The following is a 26,669-nucleotide window of genomic DNA, read 5'->3' on the forward strand; positions in this document are numbered from 1 at the left end:
ACATTTTGATAAAGTGAAAAGACAAAAGAATCTGCAAAATACCCAAGAACCACTTCTCGTAGATTTGACGGTACTTTTGATTATTTTGCTTTAAGACATGAAGTCTTGTTTTTGGTAGAGCAGAAGATTTCTTAGCTAGATGTGTACACAACTTCCTTTCAATATGCTTTATGATGGTCCTACGTGATGACCTGTTCATTACTGCAAATTTTTGTTTTGTGAAATTATCAATGCCGATGAAAGTGTGAAAATTATTAAATGAAGAATATTTCTTCATTAATAGTACTCTGAATAACATGCAAACATGAAAACTTGTAATAGTTGAGTTTTGCAGGTTCTTGTAACTTGGTGTGGTTGATTTCACAAGATGATTGCAGACCATTTCATCATTGAAAGCCACCTCACCATCTGTATAGCAAATGTATTTGGTTAAAGACCCAAGTTCAAACACGTGGTTTTAATTTAAGCTGTGATTTAATCTCATTCATACTGTCGATCTCAATAAGTCCTCCTGCCTGGTTCCCTGTTCATGTATTCAAAATTCACTGTTTAAGCAAAACATTCAAATAAAACAAAAATATTACAGAATTCAACAGTGTATCACTGTCAGTGCATTCGATAGTCAACCTGTTGCAAAAGTAATTTCAAAAGTCTCTTGTCAAAGATTGAGCATTTGGTACAAACCTAGAAACTGCAATTAAACTTTTGTACCTATTTTCACAGTAAAGGTTTTCCAAATGTGTGCCTGAAAGATATATCTACATCAATTAATTATAAATACTGAATTGTCTGAAATTGTACCTCCTGTTGGCTGGTCAAGAGAAAAGTTTAGTAGTGGATTGCACTGCTCTGGCTTTGTGGTTTTGGTAAGTCTCCTGTTTCCATTGAAGTAACAATTTTTTCTTTGCCTCCAATTTGAAGTCCTTGCATGTTTGGTTACAGTTCTGGAATACCTTGCCCAGTCAGTCTGTATATGTAAACAGAAGGCTAACCATTTGGGTGGGTGAAGATGACTGGAGCCCAATCTAAGACAGGGTGATTACTATCAATCTGGGAATACACATGTGAATGTTGGGTGAGGACATCCACGCTTGGCTTAAATGTTGTAATGGTTGAATGACCTGTCTCGGCTCATATCCTGGTAAATTGTACAATAAGGAGTCAACAACTTTGAGGAGGGGCGCAAAGCGAACTTTGGTGGAAAGTTTTTTTTTAAAGTCGACTCTATTGCTGGGGATAGAATTGTTTTTTTATCAATCATCACCATAGGTAGTCCCTTGGAATTGAGGAAGACTTGCTTCCACTCCTAAAGTGAGTCCTTTGGTGGCTGAACGGTCCAATAGGAGAGCCACAGACCCTGTCACAGGTAGGACAGACATTCATCGGGGGAAGGAGGGGTGGGACTGATTTGCTGCATGCTCCTTCCGCTGCCTGCAGCTGACCTCTTGACGCTCGCGGCGTGGAGATTCGAGGAGCTCAACGCCCTCCTGGATGCACCTAGGGCGGTCTTCGGACAGGGACTCCCAGGTGGAAGTGGTGATGAGGGAGGGAGGCTTTGAAGGTGTCCTTGTAACGTTTCCGCTGCTCACCTTTGGCTCGTTTGCCGTGAAGGAGCTGCACATAGAGCAATTGCTTAGGTAGCCTCGTGTCTGGCATGCGAACTATGTGGCCTGCCTCGTGAAGCTAATCGAGTGTGGTCAGTGCTTCAATGCTGGGGATGTTAACCTGGACGAGGACAATGATGTTGGTGCGCCTGTCCTCCCAAGGGATTTGCAGGATCTTGCGGAGACATCAGTACTGTTTAAGTGTACATCACCGTTTGTTTCCATTGTAGTTATTAATAACTGTTTACATAAAACGTAAAAGATTGAATCACCCAAAAAGTGCCAAGTCACGCTTTTCTGCTTGACTCTCCCTAGATGAACATATGCTGAGCAGGTAGAACGCAACCGACTGAGGACTGACCGCCCCAAAGTACAGCGCCACCTCTGGTGGGATTCCGGGATAGTGTGCGCATGCGGAGGAAAAAACAACACTGGGCATGCGCATGGTGGTCGAAGCGCGTCCCCAGTGTGGGTAGAGCTGCGCATGCTTCCAGTGGTCGAAGCGCTTCCGCGTTGTGGGTAGAGTTGCGCATGCGCACGATGGTTGAAGCGCGTCCGCGGTGGGCAGAGCTGCGCACGCGCGGTGCGAGGAAGACGCAGACAAGGTGAGAGCCGGTCGGGACCAAGCGGGCAGTTTACCGGAGCCACAGTTCGGGCGGGGCGGGGGGGTCTGGCTCTCGCGGTCCCTCCCCCGGAGGAGGCGGTGGGCCCGGGGTTTCTGTGCGGGTTGCCGTCCTGTGGATGTAGATGGGTTCTATGGGAGGGCGGTTGCTCGGCACCGCACCTGGGAAGCCGGCTGAAGCGGCAGGTGAAAGGGGTTGCTGCCAGGGCGCACGAAAGCAGTCTGCAGGTCCCCGACCCCGCTGTGGGATCACCCTGTCGGGCTGCCTGGCTCGCTGGTGCCCTGGTTCCGGCCACGTCAGTATTCCTGTGCAGTGCAGGTTGCTTCCTGGTGACCGAGCTGCACAACGAGCCCATTCATTCCCCACAGCCCAGCACACTGGCGGCGGCGGCTGAGGATTGCTCTCAATTGGAACCAAGCCTGTGGCGTGAGATACTGGGCAGGTCTCTGTTTAAAGAGACCATCCAAGAGTTTATCATCAGGCAGTGACTGCAAGAATCTAGATTTGGAAGGAACGCTTGGGAAGGGCACACCTGATAGTTTGGGGAAAGCTGTCGTTGTGGAGCTTCACGTGAGTCTGGTTGTTGTATACTTGGTGTCTGTAGAGATTCACATCAGCTTGAATCCAGCGCGGTTTTCTCTGCGATTGATTGATTGCCTAATCTCTCTCATAAGTTTCTCGCATACTTGCCCTGTGAGGTCAGCTGGAAGGATTGCCTTGCATAACAGGTCGATCAGTATCTATGAAGAAAGATGGGTTGTTTGGGGTGGGATCTTCCCTCAGTCAATGTCGAATGTGGCTTGTGCAAATCCAAGCTGAAAATTCCATGACTCTTAAATTGCAGCAGTTACTGCTTGACCCCATCCCTTCTGTTTTTGATTCAGAACCGCTGTAATACGAGTAAATATTAAAACTGCAGTTTATGTATGTAAGTTTTGACTTGCAAATCATGTTGAGATTATCTACAAAACGGATAATAGTAAGTGAGCCGTTTAATTCCAGGATGACTTTTTGATTATATGGAAGTACATGGGGAGAAATAGGTTTTGATCCATTCAACGTAGTATATTCCTAACATTTTTGATATTCTATGTAAAACTAATGTATAATAAAGTAAATCAAGTTAGATGCATGATACGGATGAAATAATGTTTAGTATTGACCTTGGATATTCTAAATGCAACAAAGGGGGGACTGTAAGGAAAGGATTAATCAGATTGCCCTGAAGTCTACTAATGTTATACTACGATTGATTTCTATCTATATTGTAGTAATGTTGACCTTTAGCCTTTGCCTGTGAAGCAAGTATGTATAAGTCAATTTAAAGTACCACTGGGCTGTTGGGCTATGGCTGACCCCGCAGCAATGGTCAGTTTCAGGATGAAGTAATGAGACTTAATTAACGACGTGCCATTGCATACTGATAAGTGTCAGAGAACTTTAATCATTTGGTTACAGTGTTGCAAAACAGTTAGGTCTGCAAAGGAACACCTCCTGGGCGTACGTCATTTATTTTAATTGGTACAAATGATACAGAAACAAAGGCAGACTCATGCTTGGTTTCGCTTGGCTGAATAGCAATTATATCGGAAAAGAGTGAAACTATTGATAGGATAAAAAAGTACGGGAGTTATTAGCCCAACAGAAAGAGCTTGTTATGTGAGGAAAACTAAAGTTATTGCTGAGGGATAAGTCAATTAAATTCTTAGTTTTATTTTAGTTTTTGTATAATCATGTAATGTAGAAACGTGGATTGTCATAAAAGTATAAAAACTGGCAGTTTGTAATGAGTATTTGGATTCATAAAGGCCTAAGATACTGATCACAGAACTGTGGCACATTTGAATCCTTAACCAAACTATTAGGTACAGTTGTAAGTAGAACCGTAAGTGTATGCATCAGTGGTACTCACTGCAGTATGTGGTTAACAAATCTGATGCCTGACTTCAATGTTTCAGAACTTTATTGATTTGAGGAAAAAGAACCCCTTCTCCACTTTGTGTCACTTAATAGTAATTTAAAAAAACACAAACCTAGAAACATAGAAAATAGGTGCAGGAGTAGGCCATTCGGCCCTTCTAGCCTGCACCGCCATTCAATGAGTTCATGGCTGAACATTCAACTTCGGTACCCCATTCCTGCTTTCTCGCCATACACCTTGATCCCCCTAGTAGTAAGGACCTCATCTAACTCCTTTTTGAATATAGAAAACTCCTTTTTGAATATAGAAATTTCATTGTACAACTGAAGGAATTTTTGCTACAAATGTTGAAAACATTTAATTCTGAATCATTTTGATTTCTTCTAGAAAATGGCAGCAGAGAAGATCCTAGTGACAGGTGGAGCTGGTTACATTGGTAGCCACACTGTGATTGAGCTGGTTAAAACGGGATACATTCCGGTTGTGATGGACAATTTTCACAATGCAATCAGAGGTAGGAAAAAGTTTTGTATTTCTTTATACTTAGCTTGTTGTATGCCACTTATTTGTGCATCTGTGCAAGGATTGCTCTGTTCCTCAGTGCTGTACTGCTTTTTGTTTAACCTTCTGCCCCAGCATAGCATGGTCACACTTCATAGAGATGAGGCAAGTCCTGGGTTAGATCTGTGGCCAGGACTGATTTCAAATGGAAGATCAGTGAGGCTGGGCAATTGGCTTCAGGCTTGGGGTGGGGTGAGAGAGACCGAGACAGAGAGATGAGTGAGGTCAGCATTCCTACTGCTGATTACTATCCAGTGATTCCTACTGGAACTTGATATGCAGATCAACAAAAGACAGGATTAGGCTGTGATGGCCTCCTTGGTCGAGCAGTTCACTGATGTTCACTACCCAGCTTTGCATGTGAAGATGGCCACTTGAGTGAATCCAGACTATCTGTGTCCAATGGTATTTACCTCAGTCAGGATGAGATTGGAGGACTAATGGAAGAGACCGTGACATGCCAGTCATTTTGACTTTTCTACTGCGGAGACTGAACATATTTCTGTTGTGCAGGGGATGAATTTGCAAACAGCAATTAGTAACCACTTGGAACAACCTGAATTGTAAGATCTGTGGTAAAGTTCCTGGCAACTTTTCCTATTGATTGCTAAATTCTCATCCTTGTTTACAAATCCCTCCATGGCCTCGCCCCTCCCTATCCCTGTAATCTCTTTCAACCTTACAACCCTCCCGAGATGTCTGCGCTCCTCAAATTCTGCGCTCTTGAGCAACTCTGATTATAACTGCTCAACATTGGTGGCCGTGCCTTCTGTTGCCTAGGCCCTAAGCTCTGGAACTCCCTTCCTAAATCTCTGCCTCTCTACTTCTCTTTCCTCCTTTTAAGGCGTTCCAGTACAATTTTGGTCTCCTTATTTAAGGAAGGATATACTTGCATTGGAGGCAGTTCAGAGAACGTTCACTAGGTTGATTCCTGAGATGAACGGGTTGTCTTATGAAGAAAGGTTGAGCAGGTTGGGCCTATATTCGTTGGAGTTTAGAAAAATGAGAGGTGATCTTATTGAAACGTATAAGATTCTGAGGGAGCTTTACAGGGTAGATGCAGAGAGGATGTTTCCCCTCGTGGGGGAATCTAGAACTAGGGGACACAGTTTCAGAATAAGGGATCGTCCATTTAAAATTGAGATGAGCAGGAATTTCTTCTCTCGTGAATCTTTGGAATTCTCTATCCCAGAGAGCTGTGGGAGCTGGGTCATTGAATATATTTAAGGTGGAGATAGACAGATTTTTGAACGATAAGGGAGTCGAAGGTTATGGGGAGTGGGCAGGGAAGTGGTGGTGCGGCCAAGATCAGATCAGCCATGATCTTATTGAATGGCGGAGCAGGCTTGAGGGGCCGTATGGCCTACTCCTGCTCCTATTTCTTGTGTTCTTAAAACCTACCTCTTTGACCAAACTTTTGGTTATGTGCCATAATTTCTTCTTGTGTGGCTTGGTGTCAAATGTATTTGTTTTGTCTTATAACACTTCTGTGAAGTGCCTTGGGACATTTTACTATATTAAAGGCGCTGTATAAATAAAAGTTGTTGTTGATTGAACATTGCTAGGACCACTTTGTAGCAATGAGTGGTTTTTGGGACCAGCCAGATGGACTGCATAGCCTTTCCAGTTCTATACATTCTCATGTTCCTGTAAGTGGGGTTGGATGTGAGGTTGTAATTAGCAGATATTTAATTCCACAAATTGAAATTTTTATTATTGGAGATTGTGGTTAGTTTGTCAGCAAGTTTCAAAATTAAGTTGTCCTTTCTTCAGTAGCTTGGTGAGTAAATGCTAAGCCATGTGGACCAAAAAGTGATCTTTGCTGAGTTGCTGATCTCAACTGGTGCAATAGTGGGGGTGCTGCAATTCATCTCAATGCCTCGGGACTTGAGAGGAAAATCAGCTCGTGCTCCTGCTCATGAGTTTTATTCAGTGACAACAACTGGAAATTTTATGTGCATTGCTTCACGTGAACGCCAGCCTTGGCTGTGATGTTGCGTTGAGAGTTTAGGCTGTCGTATCAAGAATAACCTTCTGAGTAAAGTACCGGAGTGCTGTCTTCACTCATGAAACTGTTCCCCAAGAACAAATAGAAGAGGGAGAAAAAATGGAAAGTTGGAGATGATTGGCAGCTATGAAAAATGTTATAGCAGCTTGTAAATTACTGTTTTCTAATAGTATTTTAATGATGCTGGGATAACCAAGTACTTAAGAATGTAGGAACATGATTTAGTCTTGACCCTGATATAGTATCAGATCTCTATGGGACATAGTGATCACCATAATATTATTAAATTCACAATGATTAAAATAGGCCCAAAATGTAACTCTAGTACTGGATCTCAATAGGGCTGCATTTTCAGAAATAGCAGAGGTCTTAAAAATCGGGTAGATTGAGCAACCCTACTAGGTAGGGATAGTACTAATACAGATAAGAAATGGAATATCTTTAAAACCATTCTAATGCAAAAGAAAGCTATGCATGTCCCTAAAGTCAAAGAAAAGCATTTGGCAGATCCAAATCAAGATGGCTAAGTGGCCATTTACAAGGATCTCTCCAATCAGGTTTCCACCCCTGCTACAGCACTGAAATGCCCCTTATCAAAGTCACAAATGACATCCTATGTGACTGTGGTAAACTAGCCCTCCTCATTCCTGCTCATCCTTCGCAACCTCTCTGCAGCTTTTGACTTGGATGGCAACGACCTTCTGCAACGCCTCTCCTCCATTGTCCAGCGGGGTAAGACAGCCCTTGCCTGGTTCCGTTCCTATATCCAGTCGTAGCCAGAGAATCACCTGCAACCTCTTCCCACTATCGCACAGTTACCTCTGGAGTCCCTCAAGAATGTGTCCTTGGCCCCAGCCTGGTTCTCGTCTACATGCTTCCTCTCGTCGGCACCATCCAAAAACACATGTCGGGTTCCACATATACGCTGACGACATCCAGCTATACCTCACCACCACCACCACCACCACCACCACCACCTCCCTCTCATCCCCTTCACTGTCCTCTGATTTGTCACGCTGCTTGTACAACATCCAGTATTGGTTGAGGAGAAATTTCCTCCAACTAAATATTGGGAAGATCGAAGCCATTGTCTTCTGTCCCTGTCATAAACTTTGTTCCCCAGCCACGGACTTCATCCCTCTCCCTGATCACTGTTAGGCTGAAGCAGATCTTAGCTCCTTCACCAAGACAGCCTATTTCCACCTCCGTAACATCACATGTCTCTGCCTGGCCTCCGCTCATCTGCTGCTGAAACCCTCATCCATGCCTTTGGTTACCTGTAAACTTGGCTATTCCAATGCTCTTCTGGCTGGCCTCTCCCCTTGCACCCTCTGTAAAATTAAACTCATCCAAAACTCTGCTGCCCATGCCCTAACTCGCACCGAGTCGTGTTCACCCATCACCCCTGTGCTCGATGACTTACATTGGCTCCCAGTCCACTAATGCCTCAATTTTAAAATTAACATCCTTGTTTTCAAATCCCATGCCTCCCTATCTCTGTAACCTCCTCCAGCCTTGCAATCCTCCAAAATCTCTGCTCCACGAATTCTGGCCTCTTGTGCATTCCTGATCTTGATTGCTCATCATTGGTGGCCATGCCTTCAGCTGCCTAGGTCCTAAGCTCTGGAATTTCCTTCGTAAACCTCGCCACCTCTTTAATCCTTGAAGATGCTCCTTAAAACCTACCTCTTTGACCAAGCTTTTGTTCACCTGTCCTAAAATGTTCTTGTGTGGTTCCGTGTCAAATTTTGTTAACGTTCCTCTGAAACGCCTTGGGATGCTTTACTATGTTAAAGGTGCTATATAGATACAAGTTATTGTTCACTAATCAGATTTAAGCAGTAATAGTTTTACAAATTAAAAGAAAACAACTCTCAAGAGAATAGGGATAGGTATCCTGCTCAGCTGAAGGTAACAAAAGCTACTATTAGAGTTGCCAAAGGGTCAGTGGAAAAAAGTCATAGATAATGGCAGTAGCAATAATAAAAATTTATTGTTACATTGGACGATAAAGGTCTGCTGCTAAAGGATTCCCATGGGTAGATTCAAGTGAACTCCAGGATATGACGGAGATTTAAAATGGCTACTTTTGCATCAGTCTTTAATCCTGTAGACTGCTGCGTTACCATTAATGCAGTGTATAGTTGACACTAAAGTTGATGCAGATATGATTTTTGAAGAGAATAAAGAGTCTTAAACCAGATTTTACAGATTCAAATGGATATTTCAGGAAAGATTGCTACGAATTTGTAAGCTGACATGTTCCAGGTGTTTGGGGAGAAATAAAGAGACTTGCATTTATATAATGCCTTGTATAACCTCATCATCCCAAACCTCAATCAAATGAAGTCCCTTTATGTGCCATGACATTATTGTTTGGTGCCCTTATGCCATCAAGGAGGCCTTGCACTTTGGGGAACTCAGTCACCTAGAAATGTTGGACATTTTCCAGTTGTTTGCTCCTTTCCATTATGAAAGTGACAAAACTGTTAAAAGAAAGCAAGACTTGCATTTATATGCTTCCTTTCACATAGAAACATAGGCCCCAAGTTTCCACACGCTACAAAACGGGCGCCCCTCCGAGCTGGGCACCCGTTTTTCGCGCCAAAAACGGCGCCTGAAAAAAAAAGCGCGATTCCGGAGCGCCCTGCAGCTCGATGTCAGCTTGGCGCGGAGCCTACCATTCGCGCCGATTTTGTAAGTGGGAGGGGGCGGGTACCATTTAAATTAGTTTTTTTCGTGCTGGCAACCCTGCGCGTGCGTGTTGGAGCGTTCGCGCACGCGCAGTGTGAAGGAAAAATTGGCACTCGGCCATTTTTATAGTTCTTTGTAGCTGTTTAATTTTTGAAAATTTTTAAATAAAAGCACATTGCCCTTCTATGATCAGCACTGAGGCTTCTTGCAGGCTGCAGGAAGCCTCAGAAGTTGAGGCAGCCGTTTCCCGAAGGCCTCTTTCCTCCTCCCCCTCCCCCCCCCGCTGTCGGGAATGGCTGTCTCCTCCCTCCCTCCCGTTCGCGGGAACGACGCCACACCGCTGAGCTGACTGAAGCACTTTCACACAGGTAGGAAGATGGTTTATTTAATCTTTTCTTTGCTTATAAATGTTTATTCAGGTTGGATTTATTTGTATAATATTTGTAGAAGTATAAATAAGGATTTATTGTAGAATTTAATGACTTCCCTTCCCCCCCCCCCCCCCCCACACCTCGTTCTGGACGCCTAATTTGTAAACTGCGCCTGATTTTTTAATGTGTAGACAAGGTTTTTTCAGTTCTACAAAAATCTTCACTTGCTCCATTCTAAGTTAGTTTGGAGTACGTTTTCACTGTGGAAACTTTGAAATCAGGCGTCAGTGGCCGGACACTTTTGAAGAAAAAATTCTGTTCCAAAGTGAAACTGTTCTAACTGACTAGAACTGCAGAAAAAAAAATGTGGAGAATTGCGATTTCTAAGATAGTCCGTTCTCCACCAGTTGCTCCTAAAAAATCAGGCGCAAATCATGTGGAAACTTGGGCCCATAGAAACTAGATGCAGGAGTAGGCTATTCAGCCCTTCGAGCCTGCACCACCATTCAATAAGATCATGGCTGATCATTCCCTCAGTACCCCTTTCCTGCTTTCTCTCCGTACCCCTTGATCCCTTTAGCCGCAAGGGCCATATCTAACTCCCTCTTGAATATATCCAATGAACTGGCATCAACAACTCTGCGGTAGGAAATTCCACAGGTTCCACAGAAGTTTCTCCTCATCTCAGTCCTAAATGGCCGACCCTTATCCTAAGACTGTGTCCCCTGGTTCTGGACGTCTCCATCATCGGGAACATTCTTCCCACATCTAACCTGTCCAATCTTGTAAGTTTATATGAGATCCCCTCTCATCCTTCTAAACTCCAGTGTATAAAGATCCGGTCTCTCCTCATATGTCAGTCCCGCCATCCCGGGAATCAGTCAGTGAACTTTCACTGCACTCCCTCATTGGCAAGAACGTCCTTCCTCAGATTAGGAGATCAAAACTGAACACAATATTCCAGGTGAGGCCTCACCAAGGCCCTGTACAACTGCAGTAAGACCTCCCTGCTCCTCTACTCAAATCCCCTAGCTATGAAGGCCAACATACCATTTGCTTTCTTCACCGCCTGCTGTGCCTGCATGCCAACTGTTGTGTTCCTAACACAGATGAGACTGCACACAGGGAGGTTAAAGTAACAGTGACCTCAGTCTTTATTAAGACACTCCAGAGTGAGGAACAAGCCTTAGGGACTGGCTTATATACAGTGCTCCCAAGGGATGATGGGGTAAGAACAGAAGAATTAGGAACAGGAGTAGGCCATCTAGCCCCTCGAGCCTGCTCCGCCATTCAACCAGATCATGGCTGATCTGGCCATGGACTCAGCTCCTCTTACCTGCCCGCTCCCCATAACCCTTAATTCCCTTTATTGGTTAAAAATCTATCTATCTGTGATTAATACATTCAATGAGCTAGCCTCAACTGCTTCCTTGGGCAGAGAATTCCACAGATTCACAACCCTCTGGGAGAAGTAATTCCTTCTCAACTAGGTTTTAAATTGGCTCCCCCCGTATTTTGAGGCTGTGCCCCCTAATTCTAATCTCCCCGACCAGTGGAAACAACCTCTCTGCCTCTATCTTGTCTATCCCTTTCATTATTTTAAATGTTTCTATAAGATCACCCCTCATCCTTCTGAACTCCAACGAGTAAAGACCCAGTCTACTCAATCTATCAACATAAGGTAACCCCCTCATCTCCGGAATCAGCCTAGTGAATCGTCTCTGTACCCCCTCCAAAGCTAGTATATCCTTCCTTAAGTAAGGTGACCAAAACTGCACGCAGTACTCCAGGTGCGGCCTCACCAATACCCTGTACAGTTGTAGCAGGACCTCCCTGCTTTTGTACTCCATCCCTCTCGCAATGAAGGCCAACATTCTATTCGCCTTCCTGATTACCTCTGCACCTGCAAACTAACTTTTTGGGATTCATGCACAAGGACCCCCAGGTCCCTCTGCACCGCAGCATGTTGTAATTTCTCCCCATTCAAATAATATTCCCTTTTGCTGTCTTTTTCCCCCCAGGGTGGATGACCTCACATTTTCCGACATTGTATTCCATCTGCCAAACCTTAGCCCATTCACTTAACCTATCTAAATCTCCTTGCAGCCTCTCTGTGTCCTCTACACAACCCGCATTCCCACTAATCTTTGTGTCATCTGCAAATTTTGTTACACTACACTCTGTCCCCTCTTCTAGGTCATCTATTTATATTGTAAACAGTTGTGGTCCCAGCACCGATCCCTGTGGCACACCACTAACCACCGATTTCCAACCCGAAAAGGACCCATTTATCCCGACTCTCTGCTTTCTGCATCCATGCTGATACATTTCCTCTGACTCCGTGTACCTTTATCTTCTGCAGTAGCCTTTTGTGTGGCACCTTATTGAATGCCTTTTGGAAATCTAAATACACCACATCCATCGGTACACCTCTATCCACCATGCTCGTTATATCCTCAAAGAATTCCAGTAAATTAGTTAAACATGATTTCTCCTTCATGAATCCATGTTGCGTCTGCTTGACTGCACTATTCCTATCTAGATGTCATGCTATTTCTTCCTTAATGATAGCTTAAAGCATTTTCCCCACTACAGATGTTAAACTAAATGGCCTATAGTTACCTGCCTTTTGTCTGCCCCTTTTTTATTTAAACAGAGGCGTTACATTAGCTGCTTTGCAATCCGCTGGAACCTCCCCAGAGTCCAGAGAATTTTGGTAGATTATAACGAATGCATCTGCTATAACTTCTGCCATCTCTTTTAATACCCTGGGATGCATTTCATCAGGACCAGGGGACTTGTCTACCTTGAGTCCCATTAGCCTGTCCAGCACTACCCCCCTAGTGATGGTGATTATCTCAAGGTCCTCCCTTCCCACATTCCCGTGACCAGCAATTTTTGGCATGGTTTTTGTGTTTTCCACTGTGAAGACCGAAGCAAAATAATTGTTTAAGGTCTCAGCCATTTCCACATTTCCCATTATTAAATCCCCCTTCTCATCTTCTAAGGGACCAACATTTACTTTAGTCATTCTTTTCTGTTTTATATATCGGTAAAAGCGTTTACTATCTGTTATGTTTTGCGCAAGTTTACTTTCGTAATCTATCTTTCCTTTCTTTATTGCTTTTTTAGTCATTCTTTACTGTCGTTTAAAATTTTCCCAATCTTCTAGTTTCCCACTAACCTTGGCCACCTTATACACATTGGTTTTTAATTTGATACTCTCCTTTATTTCCTTGGTTATCCACGGCTAGTTATTTTCACTGTGGATGGAGATTAGAGCCCTTTTTCACTGGAATATATTTTTGTTGAGCACTATGAAAGAACTCAAAAGTCCTCACTGTTCCTCAATTGTGCCACCGTTTAGTCTGTGTTCCCAGTCTACTTTTGTTAACTCTGCCCTCATCCCACCGTAGTCCCCTTTGTTTAAGCATAGTACGCTCGTTTGAGACACTACTTCCTCACCCTCAATCTGTATTACAAATTCAACCATACTGTGATCACTCATTCCAAGAGGATCTTTTACTAGGAGATCGTTTATTATTCCTGTCTCATTACACAGGACCAGATCTAAGATAGCTTTCTCCCTTGTAGGTTCTGTAACATACTGTTCTAAGAAATAATCCCGTATGCATTCTATGAATTCCTCCTCAAGGCTACCCTGTGCGATTTGATTTGACCAATCGATATGTAGGTTAAAATCCCCCATGATTACTGCCGTTCCTTTTTCACATGCCTCCATTATTCCCTTGATTATTGTCCGCCCCACCGTGAAGTTATTATTTGGGGGCCTATAAACTACGCCCACCATGACTTTTTCCCCTTACTATCTCTAATCTCCATCCACAGTGATTCAACATTTTGTTCATTAGAGCCAATATCGTCTCTCACAACTGCCCTGATATCATCCTTTATTAACAGCGCTACCCCACCTCCTTTCCCTTCTTGTCTATCTTTCCGAATTGTCAAATACCCCTGTATGTTTAATTGCCAGTCTTGGCCATCCTGCAACCACGTTTCTGTAATGGCCACCAAATCATACCCATTTGTAATGATTTGTGCCGTCAACTCATTTACTTTATTTCGAATGCTGCGTGTGTTTAGGTAGAGTGTTTTAATACTAGTTTTTAAACCATGATTTTTAGTTTTGACCCCTCCTGCAGCCCCTTTATATTCATACATATTGTCCCTTCCTATCACCTTGTGGTTTACACTTACCCCAGTGCTACTCTGCTCTGTTGCCTCCTGCCTTTTGCATTCTTTCTTGGGGTCCTGTTCATCTGAGCTCTCACCCACTCTAACTAGCTCAGAGCCCTCTCCTGGGTTCCGAATACTCCTCGCATTGAGGCACCGAGCTTTCATGCTTGCCTTTTTATTACACTTTGACCCTTTAGAATTTTGCTGTACAGTGACCCTTTTTGTTTTTTGCTTTGGGTATCTCTGCCCTTCACTTTTACTCGTCTCCTTTCTGTCTTTTGCTTCTGTCTCCATTTTGTTTCCCTCTGTCTCCCTGCATTGGTTCCCATCCCCCTGCCATATTAGTTTAACTCCTCCCCAACAGCACTAGCAGACACTCCTAGGTCATTGCTTCTGGTCCTGCCCAGGTGTAGACCGTCCGGTTTGTACTGGTCCCACCTCCCCCAGAACCGGTTCCAATGCCCCAGGAATTTGAATCCCTCCCTGCTGCACCACTGCTCAAGCCACGTATTCATCTGAGCTATCCTGCGATTCCTACTCTGACTCTGGTAGCAATCCCGAGATTACCACTTTTGAGGTCCTACTTTTTAATTTAGCTCCGAGCTCCTTAAATTCTTCTCGTAGGACCTCATCCCTTTTTTTAACCTATATCGTTGGTACCAATGTGCACCACGACAACTGGCTGTTCAGCCTCCCTTTTCAGAATGTCCTGCACCCGCTCCGAGACATCCTTGACCCTTGCACCAGGGAGGCAACATATCATCCTGGAGTCTCGGTTGCAGCCGCAGAAACGACTATCTATTCCCCTTACAATTGAATCCCGTATCACTATCGCTCTCCCACTCTTTTTTTGTGCCCTCTTGTGCAGCAGAGCCAGCCACGGTGCCATGAACTTGGCTGCTGCTGCCCTCCCCTGATGAGTCATCCCCCTCAACAGTACCCAAAGCAGTGTATCTGTTTTGCAGGGGGATGACCGCAGGGGACCCCTGCACTACCTTCCTTGCACTGTTCTTCCTGCTGGCCTTCCATTCCCTATCTGGCTGTGGACCCTTCACCTGCGGTAAGACCAACTCGCTACACGTGCTACTCACGACATTCTCAGCATCGTGGATGCTCCAGAGTGAATCCACCCTCAGCTCCAATTCCACAACGCGGACCGTCAAGAGCTGGAGGCGGATACACTTCCCGCACACACATTCGTCAGGGACACCGGAAGTGTCCCTGAATTCCCACATGGTACAGGAGAAGCATATCACGTGACCGAGCTCTCCTGCTATGACTTAACCCTTAGATGCACTTAAATTGGCAACAACAATGCTAAAGTTTACTCACTGTTATAGAAGAGAAAAAAGAAAAACTACTCACCAATCACTTACCCCCTTGGCTGTGACGTCACCTTTCTTTTTCTTTCTACTTCTTTTTTGCCTTCTCCCTGTAGCTGCACAAGCCACACCTCCTCCTCGACGCTGCCCGAACTCCTGAACTCGTGGCCTTTTTATAGGCCTCTGACCCCGGACTATCGCCTCCTCCTCGACGCTCCCTTGGGACTTCAGTGGATGTGCTCCCTGGTAGCGGAACATGGGAGTGCATGCTTTACAGATACACAACATCACTCCTCCCCGCCCCCCCCCCCCACAAAGTCAAAGTGAAAACTATTTACAAGGTGAGGTGGTTGGGAGCCTTTCTTTCCCTGGTGGACGGCCTCGGTACAAATGTCTGTTGTGGTGTGTTGGCTGTGCCCTCGCTGGGCTGGGCTGGGGTGTTGTTGGCCTTGAAGGGCTACTGGGTGAGCCTGGCCTTGCTGGGCTGTTGGGTGTGATGGGTTCGATTTCCTGGTCCGGCGTGATGTCGTTGATCCTTTGGGTGTGTTGTGGGCTCAAAAGGTGGTGTCTGCTGTGGGTTGTTCAGGGCAGTCTGAACCGCAGCCTCATTTGGTTCAGGTGCTTTCTGCAAATTTGTCCATTATCTAGTTTGACTACAAAAATCCTACTCCTTTCTTTAGCTATCACCGTTCCCGTGATCCACTTAGGACCATGTCCATAGTTTAGCACATACACAGGGTCATTCAGATCAATTTCCCATGACACAGTGACGTGACCATCGTTTAAATTTTGTTGCTGCCGCCTGCTCTCTACCTGATCATACAGGTTGGGGTGAACCAGTGAGAGTCTGGTTTTAAGTGTGCTTTTCATGAGTAGCTCAACCGGGGCCACCCCTGTGAGCGAGTGGGGTCTCGTGTGGTAGCTGAGCAGTACTCAGGACAGGTGGGTTTGGAGTGAGCCTTCTGTGACTCGATTGAGGCTCTGTTTGTTTTTACTGCCCCCTCTGCCTGCCCATTGGAGGCTGGTTTAAACAGGGCCGAGGTGACATGTTTGATCCCATTGCGGGTCATGAATTCTTTAAATTTGGCACCGGTGAAACATGGCCCGTTGTCACTGACCAGTATGTCAGGGACAGGCTGTGGGTAACAAACATGGCCCTCAGGCTTTCAATGGTGGTGGTGGCGGTGCTTCCCGACATTATTTCACATTTAATCCATTTTGAAAAAGCATCCACCACCACCAGGAACATTTTACTGAGAAACGGGCCCGCATAGTTGACATGGCTCCTCGATCATGGTCTGGAGGGCCAGGACCACAAACTTAGTGGTGCCTCTCTGGGCGCGTTGCTCAACTGAGCACACACGCTGCATTGTCGTACACAGGACTCTAAGTCAGAGTCGAGACCGGGCCTCCACACGTAGGATCTGGCTATCGCTTTCATCATTACTATACCCGGGTGTGTGCTGTGGAGATCCGAGGTGAACGTCTCCCTGCCCTTTTTGGGTAGCACTATGCGGTTACCCCACAACAGGCAGTCTGCCTGAATGGACAGCTCGACCTTTTGCTGCTGGAACGGCTTGATTAGCTCTTGCATTTCAACGGGGATGCTGGCCCAGCTCCCATGCAGTCCAGTTTTTTTTACAAAGGATAGCAGAGGATCTTGGCTGGTCCAAGTCCTAATCTGGCGGGCCGTGACAGGTGATTTATCATTTTCAAGCGCTTCCATGACCATCAACAAGTCTGCGGGCTGCACCACCATCAACAAGTTTGCAGGCTGCGCCATTTCCACCCCCGTGGTGGGTAATGGTAGCCGACTGTGAGCATCCGCACAGTTCTTGGTGCCTGGCCTGTGGCGGATGGTATAGTTATACGTTGATAGTGCGAGTGCCCACCTTTGTATGTGGGCTGAGGCATTAGTATTTATTCTCTTGTTTTCAGCGAACAGGAATATGAGGGGCTTGTGATCAGTTTCCAGCTCACATTTGAGGCCAAACAGGTACTAATGCATTTTCTTTACCCCGAACACACACGCTAATGCCTCTTTCTCAATCGTGTTGTTGGCCCTTTCGGCCATAGACAAGCTCCTGGAAGCATAGGCGACAGGTTGCAACTTCCCTGCAACGTTAGCTTGTTGTAATACACATCCGACTCCGTACGATGACGCATCACATACTAGCACGAGTCTTTTACATGGGTTGTACAATACAAGCAGCTTGTTGGAGCATAAAATGTTTCTAGCTTTCTCAAAAGCAATTACTTGTTTTTTTGCCCCATACCCAATTCTCACCTTTACGCAATAACACATGTAGGGGCTCTAAGAGGATGCTTAACCCCGGTAGGAAGTTACCAAATTAGTTGAGTCCCAGGAACGACCCCAGCTCCATGACGTTCTGTGATAGCCTCTGTCTTGGTGTCTGTGGGCCGAATGCCTTCCGCCGCGATCTTTCTCCCCAAAAAATCCACTTCTGTTGCCATGAAGACGCATTTCGACCTCTTCAGCCGCAGCCCTACATGATCCAGTCGTTGGAGGACCTCCTCCGGGTTTTGTAGGTGCTCGACGGTGTCCCTACCCGTGACCAATATGTCGTCCTGAAAAACCACTGCGTGGTATCGACTTGAGTAGGCTCTCCATGTTTCTCTGGAAGATTGCTGCAGCCGACCAAATTCCAAACAGGCATCTGTTGTAGATGTACAGTCCCTTGTGTGTGTTGATGCAGGCGAGGCCCTTTGAAGACTCCTCCAGCTCCTGCATCATGTAGGCCGGTGAGGTCGAGCTTGTTGAACGCCTTGCCTCCTGCCAGCGTTGCAAATAGGTCGTCTGCCTTAGGTAGCGGGTATTGGTCCTGTAGCGAGAAACAATTAATAGTTACTTTATAATCGCCGCAAATCCTGACCACGCCATCACTTTTGAGTACTGGAACAATTGGGCTGGCCCACTCGCTGAATTCCACTGGGGAGATGATGCCCTCGCGTTGCAGCCTGTCCAGCTCGATTTCCACTCTCTCCGTCATCATGTGAGGTACCACTCGTACCTTGTGGTGAATGGCTCGTGCCTCTGGGACCAAGTGGATCCGCACCTTCGCCCCAGAAAAGTTTCCAATGCCTTGTTCAAAAAGGGAAGGAAATTTGTTAAGAACATGGGTACATGAGTCCTCATCGACATGTGATAGTGCTCGGATGTCATCCCAGTTCCAGCGGATTTTGCCCAGCCAGCTCCTTCCAAGCAGTGTGGGGCCATCACCCGGGACAATCCAGAGTGGCAGTTCGTGCACCGTGCCCTCGTAGGTGACCTTGACCATGGCGCTGCCCAGGACAGTGATGGGCTCTTTGGTGTACGTTCTGAGTTTCGTGTGAATGGGGCTCAGGGCTAGTCTGAATGCCTTGTTGCACCACAGTCTCTCAAACATCTTTTTACTCATGGTGGATTGGCTAGCGCCAGTGTCCAGTTCCATGGCTACGGGCAGGCCATTCAATTTTACGTTTAGCATTATAGGTGGACATTTTGTCGAAAATATGTGCACCCTGTATACTTCAGCATCTGCCTCCTCTCTCTCAGGCTCGAAATTGCTTTGGTCCACCAAGGACCGATCTTCCTCTGCCACGTGGTGGTTAGCAAGTTTTGCAAGCTCGTTGGAGGTGCCCCATTGTTCCACAGCTCCTGCAAACATGCCCTTTGAAGCGGCATGAATAGGCTGAATGCAAGCCTCCACAATGCCAACAAGGTGTGAATTGCCTTGCATTCATCCTTTGTTGGGGACTCAGTCATCTGGGTCACCTGAGGCCTGCTGGCAGTTGTAGACTCGTGGTTTCTGCCCTGTACATTTCTGCTCGCAAACACAGTTCCAGTTAATTTATGAACATTGCTAGCACTTGTGTGCTGAGAGATTTGTTTGGTGTTATCACTGGTGGACATAAACGCCTGTGCTATCGCAATGGCCTTACTGAGGGTCGGTGTCTCTACAGTCAAAAGTTTTCGTAAGATGGTCTAATGGCCAATGCCCAGTACAAAAAAGTCTCTGAGCATTTGCTCCAGGAAATAGCCATCAAACTCACATTGTCCTGCAAGTCGCCTTAGCTCGGCGACTTAGCTCGCTACTTATAAGAACATAAGAACATAAGAATTAGGAACAGGAGTAGGCCATCTAGCCCCTCGAGCCTGCTCCGCCATTCAATATGATCATGGCTGATCTGGTCGTGGACTCGGCTCCACTTACCCGCCCTCTCCCCGTAACCCTTAATTCCCTTATTGCTTAAAAATCTATCTATCTTTGACTTGAAAACATTCAATGAGTCAGCCTCAACTGCTTCCTTGGACAGAGAATTCCACAGATTCACAACCCTCTGGGAGAAGAAATTCTTTCTCAACTCTGTTTTAAATTGGCTCCTCCGTATTTTGAGGCTGTGCCCCCTAGTTCTAGTCTCCCCCACCAATGGAAACAAGGTCTCTGCCTCTATCTTGTCTATCCCTTTCATGATTTTAAATGTTTCTATAAGATCACCCCTCATCCTTCTGAACTCCAAGGAGTAAAGACCCAGTCTACTCAATCTATCATCATAAGTTAACCCCCTCATTTCTCGAATCAGCCTAGTGAATCGTCTCTGTACCCCTTCCAAAGCCAGTATATCCTTCCTTAAGTAAGGTGATCAAAACTGCACGCAGTACTCCAGGTGCGGCCTTACCAATACCTTATACAGTTGCAGCAACACCTCCCTGCTTTTGTACTCTATCCCTTTCGCAGTGAAGGCCAACATTCCATTTGCCTTCCTGATTACCTGCTGCACCTGCAAACTAACCTTTTGGGATTCATGCACAAGGACCCCCAGGTCCCTCTGCACCACAGCATGTTGTAATTTCTCCCTATTCAAATAATATTCCCTTTTACTGTTTTTTTTTCCCAAGGTGGATGACCTCACACTTTCCGACATTGTATTCCATCTGCCAAACCTTAGCCCATTCGCTTAACCTATCCAAATCTCCTTGCAGCCTCTGAGTCCTCTACACAACCCGCTTTCCCACTAATCTTAGTGTCATCTGCAAATTTTGTTGCACTACACTCTGTCCCCTCTTCCTGGTCATCTATGTATATTGTAAACAGTTGTGGTCCCAGTACCGATCCCTGTGGCACACCACTAACCACTGATTTCCAACCGGAAAAGGACTTATTTATCCCGACTCTCTGCTTTCTGTTCGTCAGCCAATTCTCTATCCATGCTAATACATTTCCTCTGACTCCGCGTACCTTTATCTTCTGCAGTAACCTTTTGTGTGGCACCTTATCGAATGCCTTTTGGAAATCTAAATACACCACATCCATCGATACACCTCTATCCACCATGCTCATTATATCCTCAAAGAATTCCAGTAAGTTAGTTAAACATGATTTCCCTTTCATGAATCCATGCTGCGTCTGCTTGATTGCACTATTCCTATCCAGATGTCCCGCTATTTCTTCCTTAATGATAGTTTCAAGCATTTTCCCCACTACAGATGTTAAACTAACCGGCCTATAGTTACCTGCCTTTTGCCTGCCCCCTTTTTTAAACAGAGGCATTACATTAGCTGCTCTCCAATCCGCTGGTACCTCCTCAGAGTCCAGAGAATTTTGGTAGATTATAACAAATGCATCTGCTATAACTTCCGCCATCTCTTTTAATACCCTGGGATGCTTTTCATCAGGACCAGGGGACTTGTCTACCTTCAGTCCCATTAGTCTGTCCAGCACTACCTCCCTAGTGATAGTGATCATCTCAAGGTCCTCCCTTCCCACGTTCCTATGACCAGCAATTTTTGGCATGGTTTTTGTGTCTTCCACTGTGAAGACGGAAGCAAAATAATTGTTTAAGGTCTCAGCCATTTCCACATTTCCCATTATTAAATCCCCCTACTTCCTGACCTTCAGATCGCTGGTACATGTAGAACCGATACCTCGCCATCAGCACGCTCTCCCTCGGGTTCAGATGCTCCCGAACCAGTGTACACAGCTCCTCATACGACATATCTGTGGGTTTCACCGGAGCCAGAAGATTCTTCGAGGCTGTAGGCCCCGCAGACCATGAGGAGGACCGCTCTCCTTTTTGCAGCGCTTCCTTCTCCATCTAGCTTGTTGGCTACAAAGTACTGGTCTAGCCGTTTGACATAGGTTTCCCAGTCCTCGACCTCTGAGAACTTCTCCAGGATGCCCACAGTTTGCTGCATCTTTGCGTTGGATTCGTGTACTCATCGCCAGTTGTTGTGTTCCTAACACAGATGAGACTGCACACAGGGAGGTTAAAGCATCAGTGACCTCAGTCTTTATTAAGACACTCCAGAGTGAATAACAGGCCTTAGGGGCCGGCTTGTATACAGTGCTCCCAAGGGATGCTGGGATCCCTTGAGACTTCAGGGGATGCGCTCCCTGGTGGCGGAACATGGGAGTGCATGCTTTACAGATACACAACACCAACTTTCAATGACTGATGAACCATGACACCCAGGTCTCGTTGCACCTCCCCCTTTCCTAATCTGCCGCCATTCAGATAATATTCTGCCTTTGTGTTTTTGCCCCCAAAGTGGATAACCTCACATTTATCCACATTATACTGCATCTGGCATGCATTTGCCCACTCACCTAACCTGTCCAAGTCACCCTGCAGTCTTTTAGCATCCTCCTCACACTGCCACCCAGCTTAGTGTCGTCTGTAATCTTGGAGATATTACACTCAATTCCCTCATCTAAATCATTAATGTATATTGTAAAGAGCTGGGGTCCCAGCACTGAGCCCTGTGGTACTCCACTAGTCACTGCTTGCCATTCTGAAAAGGACCCGTTTATCCCGACTCTCTGCTTCCTGTCTGCCAACCAGTTCTCTATCCAGGTCAGTACATTACTCCCAATACCAGGTGCTTTGATTTTGCACACCAATCTCTTGTGTGGGACCTTGTCAAAAGCCTTTTGAAAGTCCAAATACACTACATCTACTGGTTCTCCCTTGTCCACTCTACTAGTTACATCCTCAAAAAATTCCAGAAAATTTGTCAAGCATCCATGCTGACTTGGACCGATCCTATCACTGCTTTCCAAATGCACTGCTATTTCATCTTTAATAATTGATTCCAAGATTTTCCCCACTATTGAGGTCAGGCTAACTGGTCTATAATTACCCGTTTTCTCTCGCCCTCCTTTTTTAAACAGTGGTGTTACATTAGCTACCCTCCAGTCCATAGGAACTGATCCACAATCGACAGACTGTTGGAAAATGATCACCAATGCATCCACTATTTCTATGGCCACTTCCTTAAGTACTCTGGGATGCAGGCTATCAGGCCCCAGGGATTTAGCAACCTTCAATCCCATCAACAACCTCGGAGCGTCCCAAAGCACTTTACAGCCAATGATGTACTTTTGAAGTGTCGTCATTGTTGTAATGTGGGATATGTGGCAGTCTATTTGCACACAGCAAGGTCCCACAAACACTAGTGTGATAATGACCAGATTATCTGTTTTATTGGTTGTGATAAATATTGACCAGGACACCAGGAATAACTCCCCTACATTTCTTCAAAATATTGCCATGGGATCTTTTACGTCCATCTATGTGGGCTGCCGGGATCGAGGTTTAATATCTCATTTGAAAGACAACACCTCTGAAAATGCAGCACTCCCTCAGTACTGTACTGAAAAAACATCATATAATTTGTGCTCGAGTGGGACTGAACCCACAACCATCTGAGTCAAAGATAGCACTGCCACTGAGCCACAGTAGACTCCTAATTGAAGGATGCCCAGAATCTACATGGATAGTACAGGTGGTGCATAACTGCTTTAAAAAAAAAAAAAAAATCCATAATCCAATAATCCTACTTGACAATACTGCTGATATAATTTCAAATAAGATTTCCTTCTGTTCATGACTATAGAACCTGAATGCTTAAATAAGTGTGTGTGTGTTCAACTACAATGGACACAACTTTATACGTTAAATGAAGTAACATTTACAAACTGTGGCAATCATCTTGTGATCAATCATAACTCGATGAGGATGATCAGATTACTTAACTGGGAAAAGTTACATGAATCTTTTTTTGTAATTCAGGTAAAGATGGAATTCCTGAAAGCATTCTCCGTGTGGGTGAGATTACGGGAACAGACATAATCTTCCGAGAAGTTGATCTGCTAGATGAATCTGCGCTGGATAATCTCTTCAAAGAGGTACCAATCTGAATCCAAATACCTATAATCAGCTATTCCTATCTTTAGGTTTCAATGAAGGTTTAGCAATGTATGTCGTGTAGTCCATACAATGGATTAGGAAGTAATTTTCTCCACTAACTGTTCCCTGGCTAAATGTGGTCAGAAGAACGTTCGCCAAGCGTTGGGTGTAATTCACTGGCCTACCAAGAACTATAAGCTGGTCATGGTGATTTCCTTCCTTTTCTCAGCCTTCCCAAACTACTACTGCAATAAAATGTCTCTACAGCATGTTGTACCCTCTCATTCCCAGGTTGAGATTCAGAGTCTGGCATTAAACAGTCATTATCATGCATTACAACAGTGACTACACTTAAAGTGCTTCATTGGTTGTGAAGCAGTTTGGTGCATCCCGAGGTTGTGAATAGTGCTATATAGATACAAGGTCATTCTTAATATATTTTGGAGCATCGTGTGGTTCATACACAAAACCTTTCGCAACAATACAGCATTGCACAGTCAGATTGCAGCAATATGATTATTCAGTAAAAAGATTGAGCCCTGTAGGTTTAAATGTTTAATGGAGGGGGGGTCCAGTGAGTTACAGTACTGTCCTTTCAGCTCAGCGACTTGGTTTGAATGCAGCTTTATGCTATAAAGTCTCCTCCTCCTCTGACAGCTACAAGGATCTTAAATTAAATATGCTTGTGTACTTGTGATTGTCATTTAGGGCTTGATCTCCAATACTAAATTGAAAAGGCTTATTGGTGTTTTAATAGGCGATTTGAAAATTTATTTACCCTTCTTGTAGATTAAAATTGATATTTTTACTCCATTGCAGTACTTCTAATTCCCATTCAGAATGCTTCTGGGAGAAGTTTATGCCTAAAGGGTACTTCAAGCATGAGTGGACTTGATTAGAACAACTGAATGTATTACATTTTAGTAATTAGGATTACACTCTTATTTTTCCAGCACAGTTTCTCCGCTGTGATCCATTTTGCGGGGTTGAAGGCTGTCGGAGAGTCTGTTCAGAAGCCTCTTCTTTATTATAAAGTCAACCTGACAGGAACAATTAAACTGCTGGAGGTGAGTGTGCTGGGTCAGGAAGGTGATGATACATTGATCTTTAGAATAAGCTTCTGTGAGGGAACTGAGAGCATAGTGTTCTGGGTTGTGGTCTTTTCTCTTCATTACCCATTGACAATGAAGGTGTCAGTAAGATCCGAGCTAATTCCAGCTGCAAGATAAAACCCAGACTTTGAGCATTGTCCAGTTCATGGAATATGATTATTTCCCCCCCCCCCCCCCGCCCCGCCCCGCCCCGCGCTCCACTTCAGAAGGTACTGACTGCTGCTTGGGTCTAACTTATCTAAGTTTGCTGTTAACACTAAGTTAGGTGGCACAGTAATTAGTATAGATGGGAGCAGAAAGCTGCACAGGGACATTGATAGATTAAGTGAGTGGGCACAACTGTGGCAGACGGAGTTCAGTGTGGGGAAGTGTAAGCCCAATCAAGGTAAAGTATTTTCTCATTCATAATAATGGGAACTCCGTAAGTAGGAGTTCTCATTATGAATGAGGATTCCCCTCCCCCAAAATCTAAACACTTTTTTAAACACCCACATATTTAAATTAAAGTTAATAAATGTTACAAAAAATAATATATTTTTCCGATTTAAAAAAAAAAAAAAAAAAGTTTTGTAATTATGGTTCAACATAAACTTACCATAGTGGGTAGGGTTTTTAACAGAAAAATGTGGTTTAAAATTTTTTTTTTATATATATGTTTTAAAACTCTTACGCTGGTAAAAGTAGACTATGCGCCTGCTTTTACCAGGGCGCAAGAGTTTTAAGGACATTTGCTGGGCAAGAGATGGGCAAATAACGCAATCTCTGCCATGGGAATGTCCTTGCTGCCGAGATGCTTTGGATCTGTCAAGCCAGAACTTGACAGATCGGAAAAGCCAGTTTTTGGCACGTGCCGCACCAAAAACCGGCTTTTGTGATGCCTTTCCGGGACCATACGGACCCAAGGAAGCTGGAATTTCAGGCCCACAGATAAATCTAACTGAGTGGTGGAAGAGACCTGAGGGGCTAAATAGCCTACTCCTGTTCCTATGTTCCAAGAGGTGCAGATAGCTCTCTGGTACCTTGTTCATAACCATTATTCCTTGTGTGTGAACCCAGATATCGGGTTTCAGCAAGTTATTTGAGACAAGGCAGGGGGGACAGTGATCATAGCTGAGCCCGAACTTGTTCTCAGCCAGTATTCACATACAAGCACTGTACCACTAGAGTTACTGGATACTGATGAAGCAGAAACTCCAGCTGACTTATTTTATTCAATCCCACCCCAGCAGAAGAGCGATTACACCACCACCATTGCACTATCTGAGATCTGCTAACACTGAGGCAGGATTGAGCCTGGGACATTACTGTATATTTTGTCCCACATGGAGCAAGGCATTTGACAGCTGAACCATTGAGGTAGCTGCTTTTTTACAAGAGACTAAAATAGTAACACATTATGTGGTTTGCTTGTGATGCCCCGTAAATGATTAAAGGTCTGTACCCACAGTGATGTGAAGAAATGGTAGAATATTGAAGTGTTGGAGTGCATGTCCACAGATCCCTGAAGGTAGATAAGCTGGTTAAGAAGGCATACGGGATACTTTCCTTTATTAGCTGAGGTGCAGAATATAAGAGCAGAGGAGGTTGGCTAGAACTATATAAATTACTAGTTAGGCCACAGTTAGAGTACTGCGTACAGTTCTGGTCATCACATTACAGGAAAGATGTCATTGCGCTCGAAAGAGTACAGAGAAGACTTGCGAAGATGTTGCCAGGACTGGAGAATTTTAGCTATGAAGAAAGATTGGAGGCTGAGAGGAAATTTAATTGAGGTGTATAAAATTATGAGGGGCCTAGATAGAGTAGAAAGGAAAGACCTATTTACCTTAGCAGAGATGTCAATAACCAGGGGGTCTCGATTTAAAGTAATGGGTAGAAGGATTAAAGGAGAGTCGAGGAGAACTTTTTTTCATCCAGAGGTTGGGGGGGTCTGGAACTCACTGTCTGAAAGGGTGGTAAAAGCAGAAAAGCTCATCACATTTTAAGTAGTACTCGGGATACACATTTGAAGTGCCGTAACCTACAAGGATATGGACCAAGAGCTGGAAGGTGGGATTAGGCTGTTT

General features: G+C 44.9%; 1 protein-coding gene across 4 annotated transcripts in view; it reads left to right on the top strand.

Annotated features, from left to right (window-relative positions):
• The window catches only part of LOC139279867 (UDP-glucose 4-epimerase-like), a 40,744-nt gene that overhangs the window by 5,175 nt on the left and 8,900 nt on the right, over window positions 1-26,669 (top strand). Inside the window, exons 1-4 of one of the 4 annotated variants that reach the window (XM_070899150.1) lie at window positions 2,121-2,209; window positions 4,536-4,662; window positions 23,375-23,490; window positions 24,445-24,558. In XM_070899150.1, the coding sequence (XP_070755251.1) occupies window positions 4,539-4,662; window positions 23,375-23,490; window positions 24,445-24,558 (354 nt within the window). In that variant the 5' untranslated portion in view covers window positions 2,121-2,209; window positions 4,536-4,538. Of the gene's footprint in view, window positions 1-2,120; window positions 2,210-2,273; window positions 2,798-3,161; window positions 3,207-4,535; window positions 4,663-23,374; window positions 23,491-24,444; window positions 24,559-26,669 lie in introns of those variants that run through there. The other 3 variants (XM_070899149.1, XM_070899148.1, XM_070899151.1) reach the window with 3 other exon arrangements.

The sequence above is a fragment of the Pristiophorus japonicus genome, chromosome 14, assembly GCF_044704955.1.
Source record: "Pristiophorus japonicus isolate sPriJap1 chromosome 14, sPriJap1.hap1, whole genome shotgun sequence".
NCBI lineage: Eukaryota > Metazoa > Chordata > Chondrichthyes > Pristiophoridae > Pristiophorus > Pristiophorus japonicus.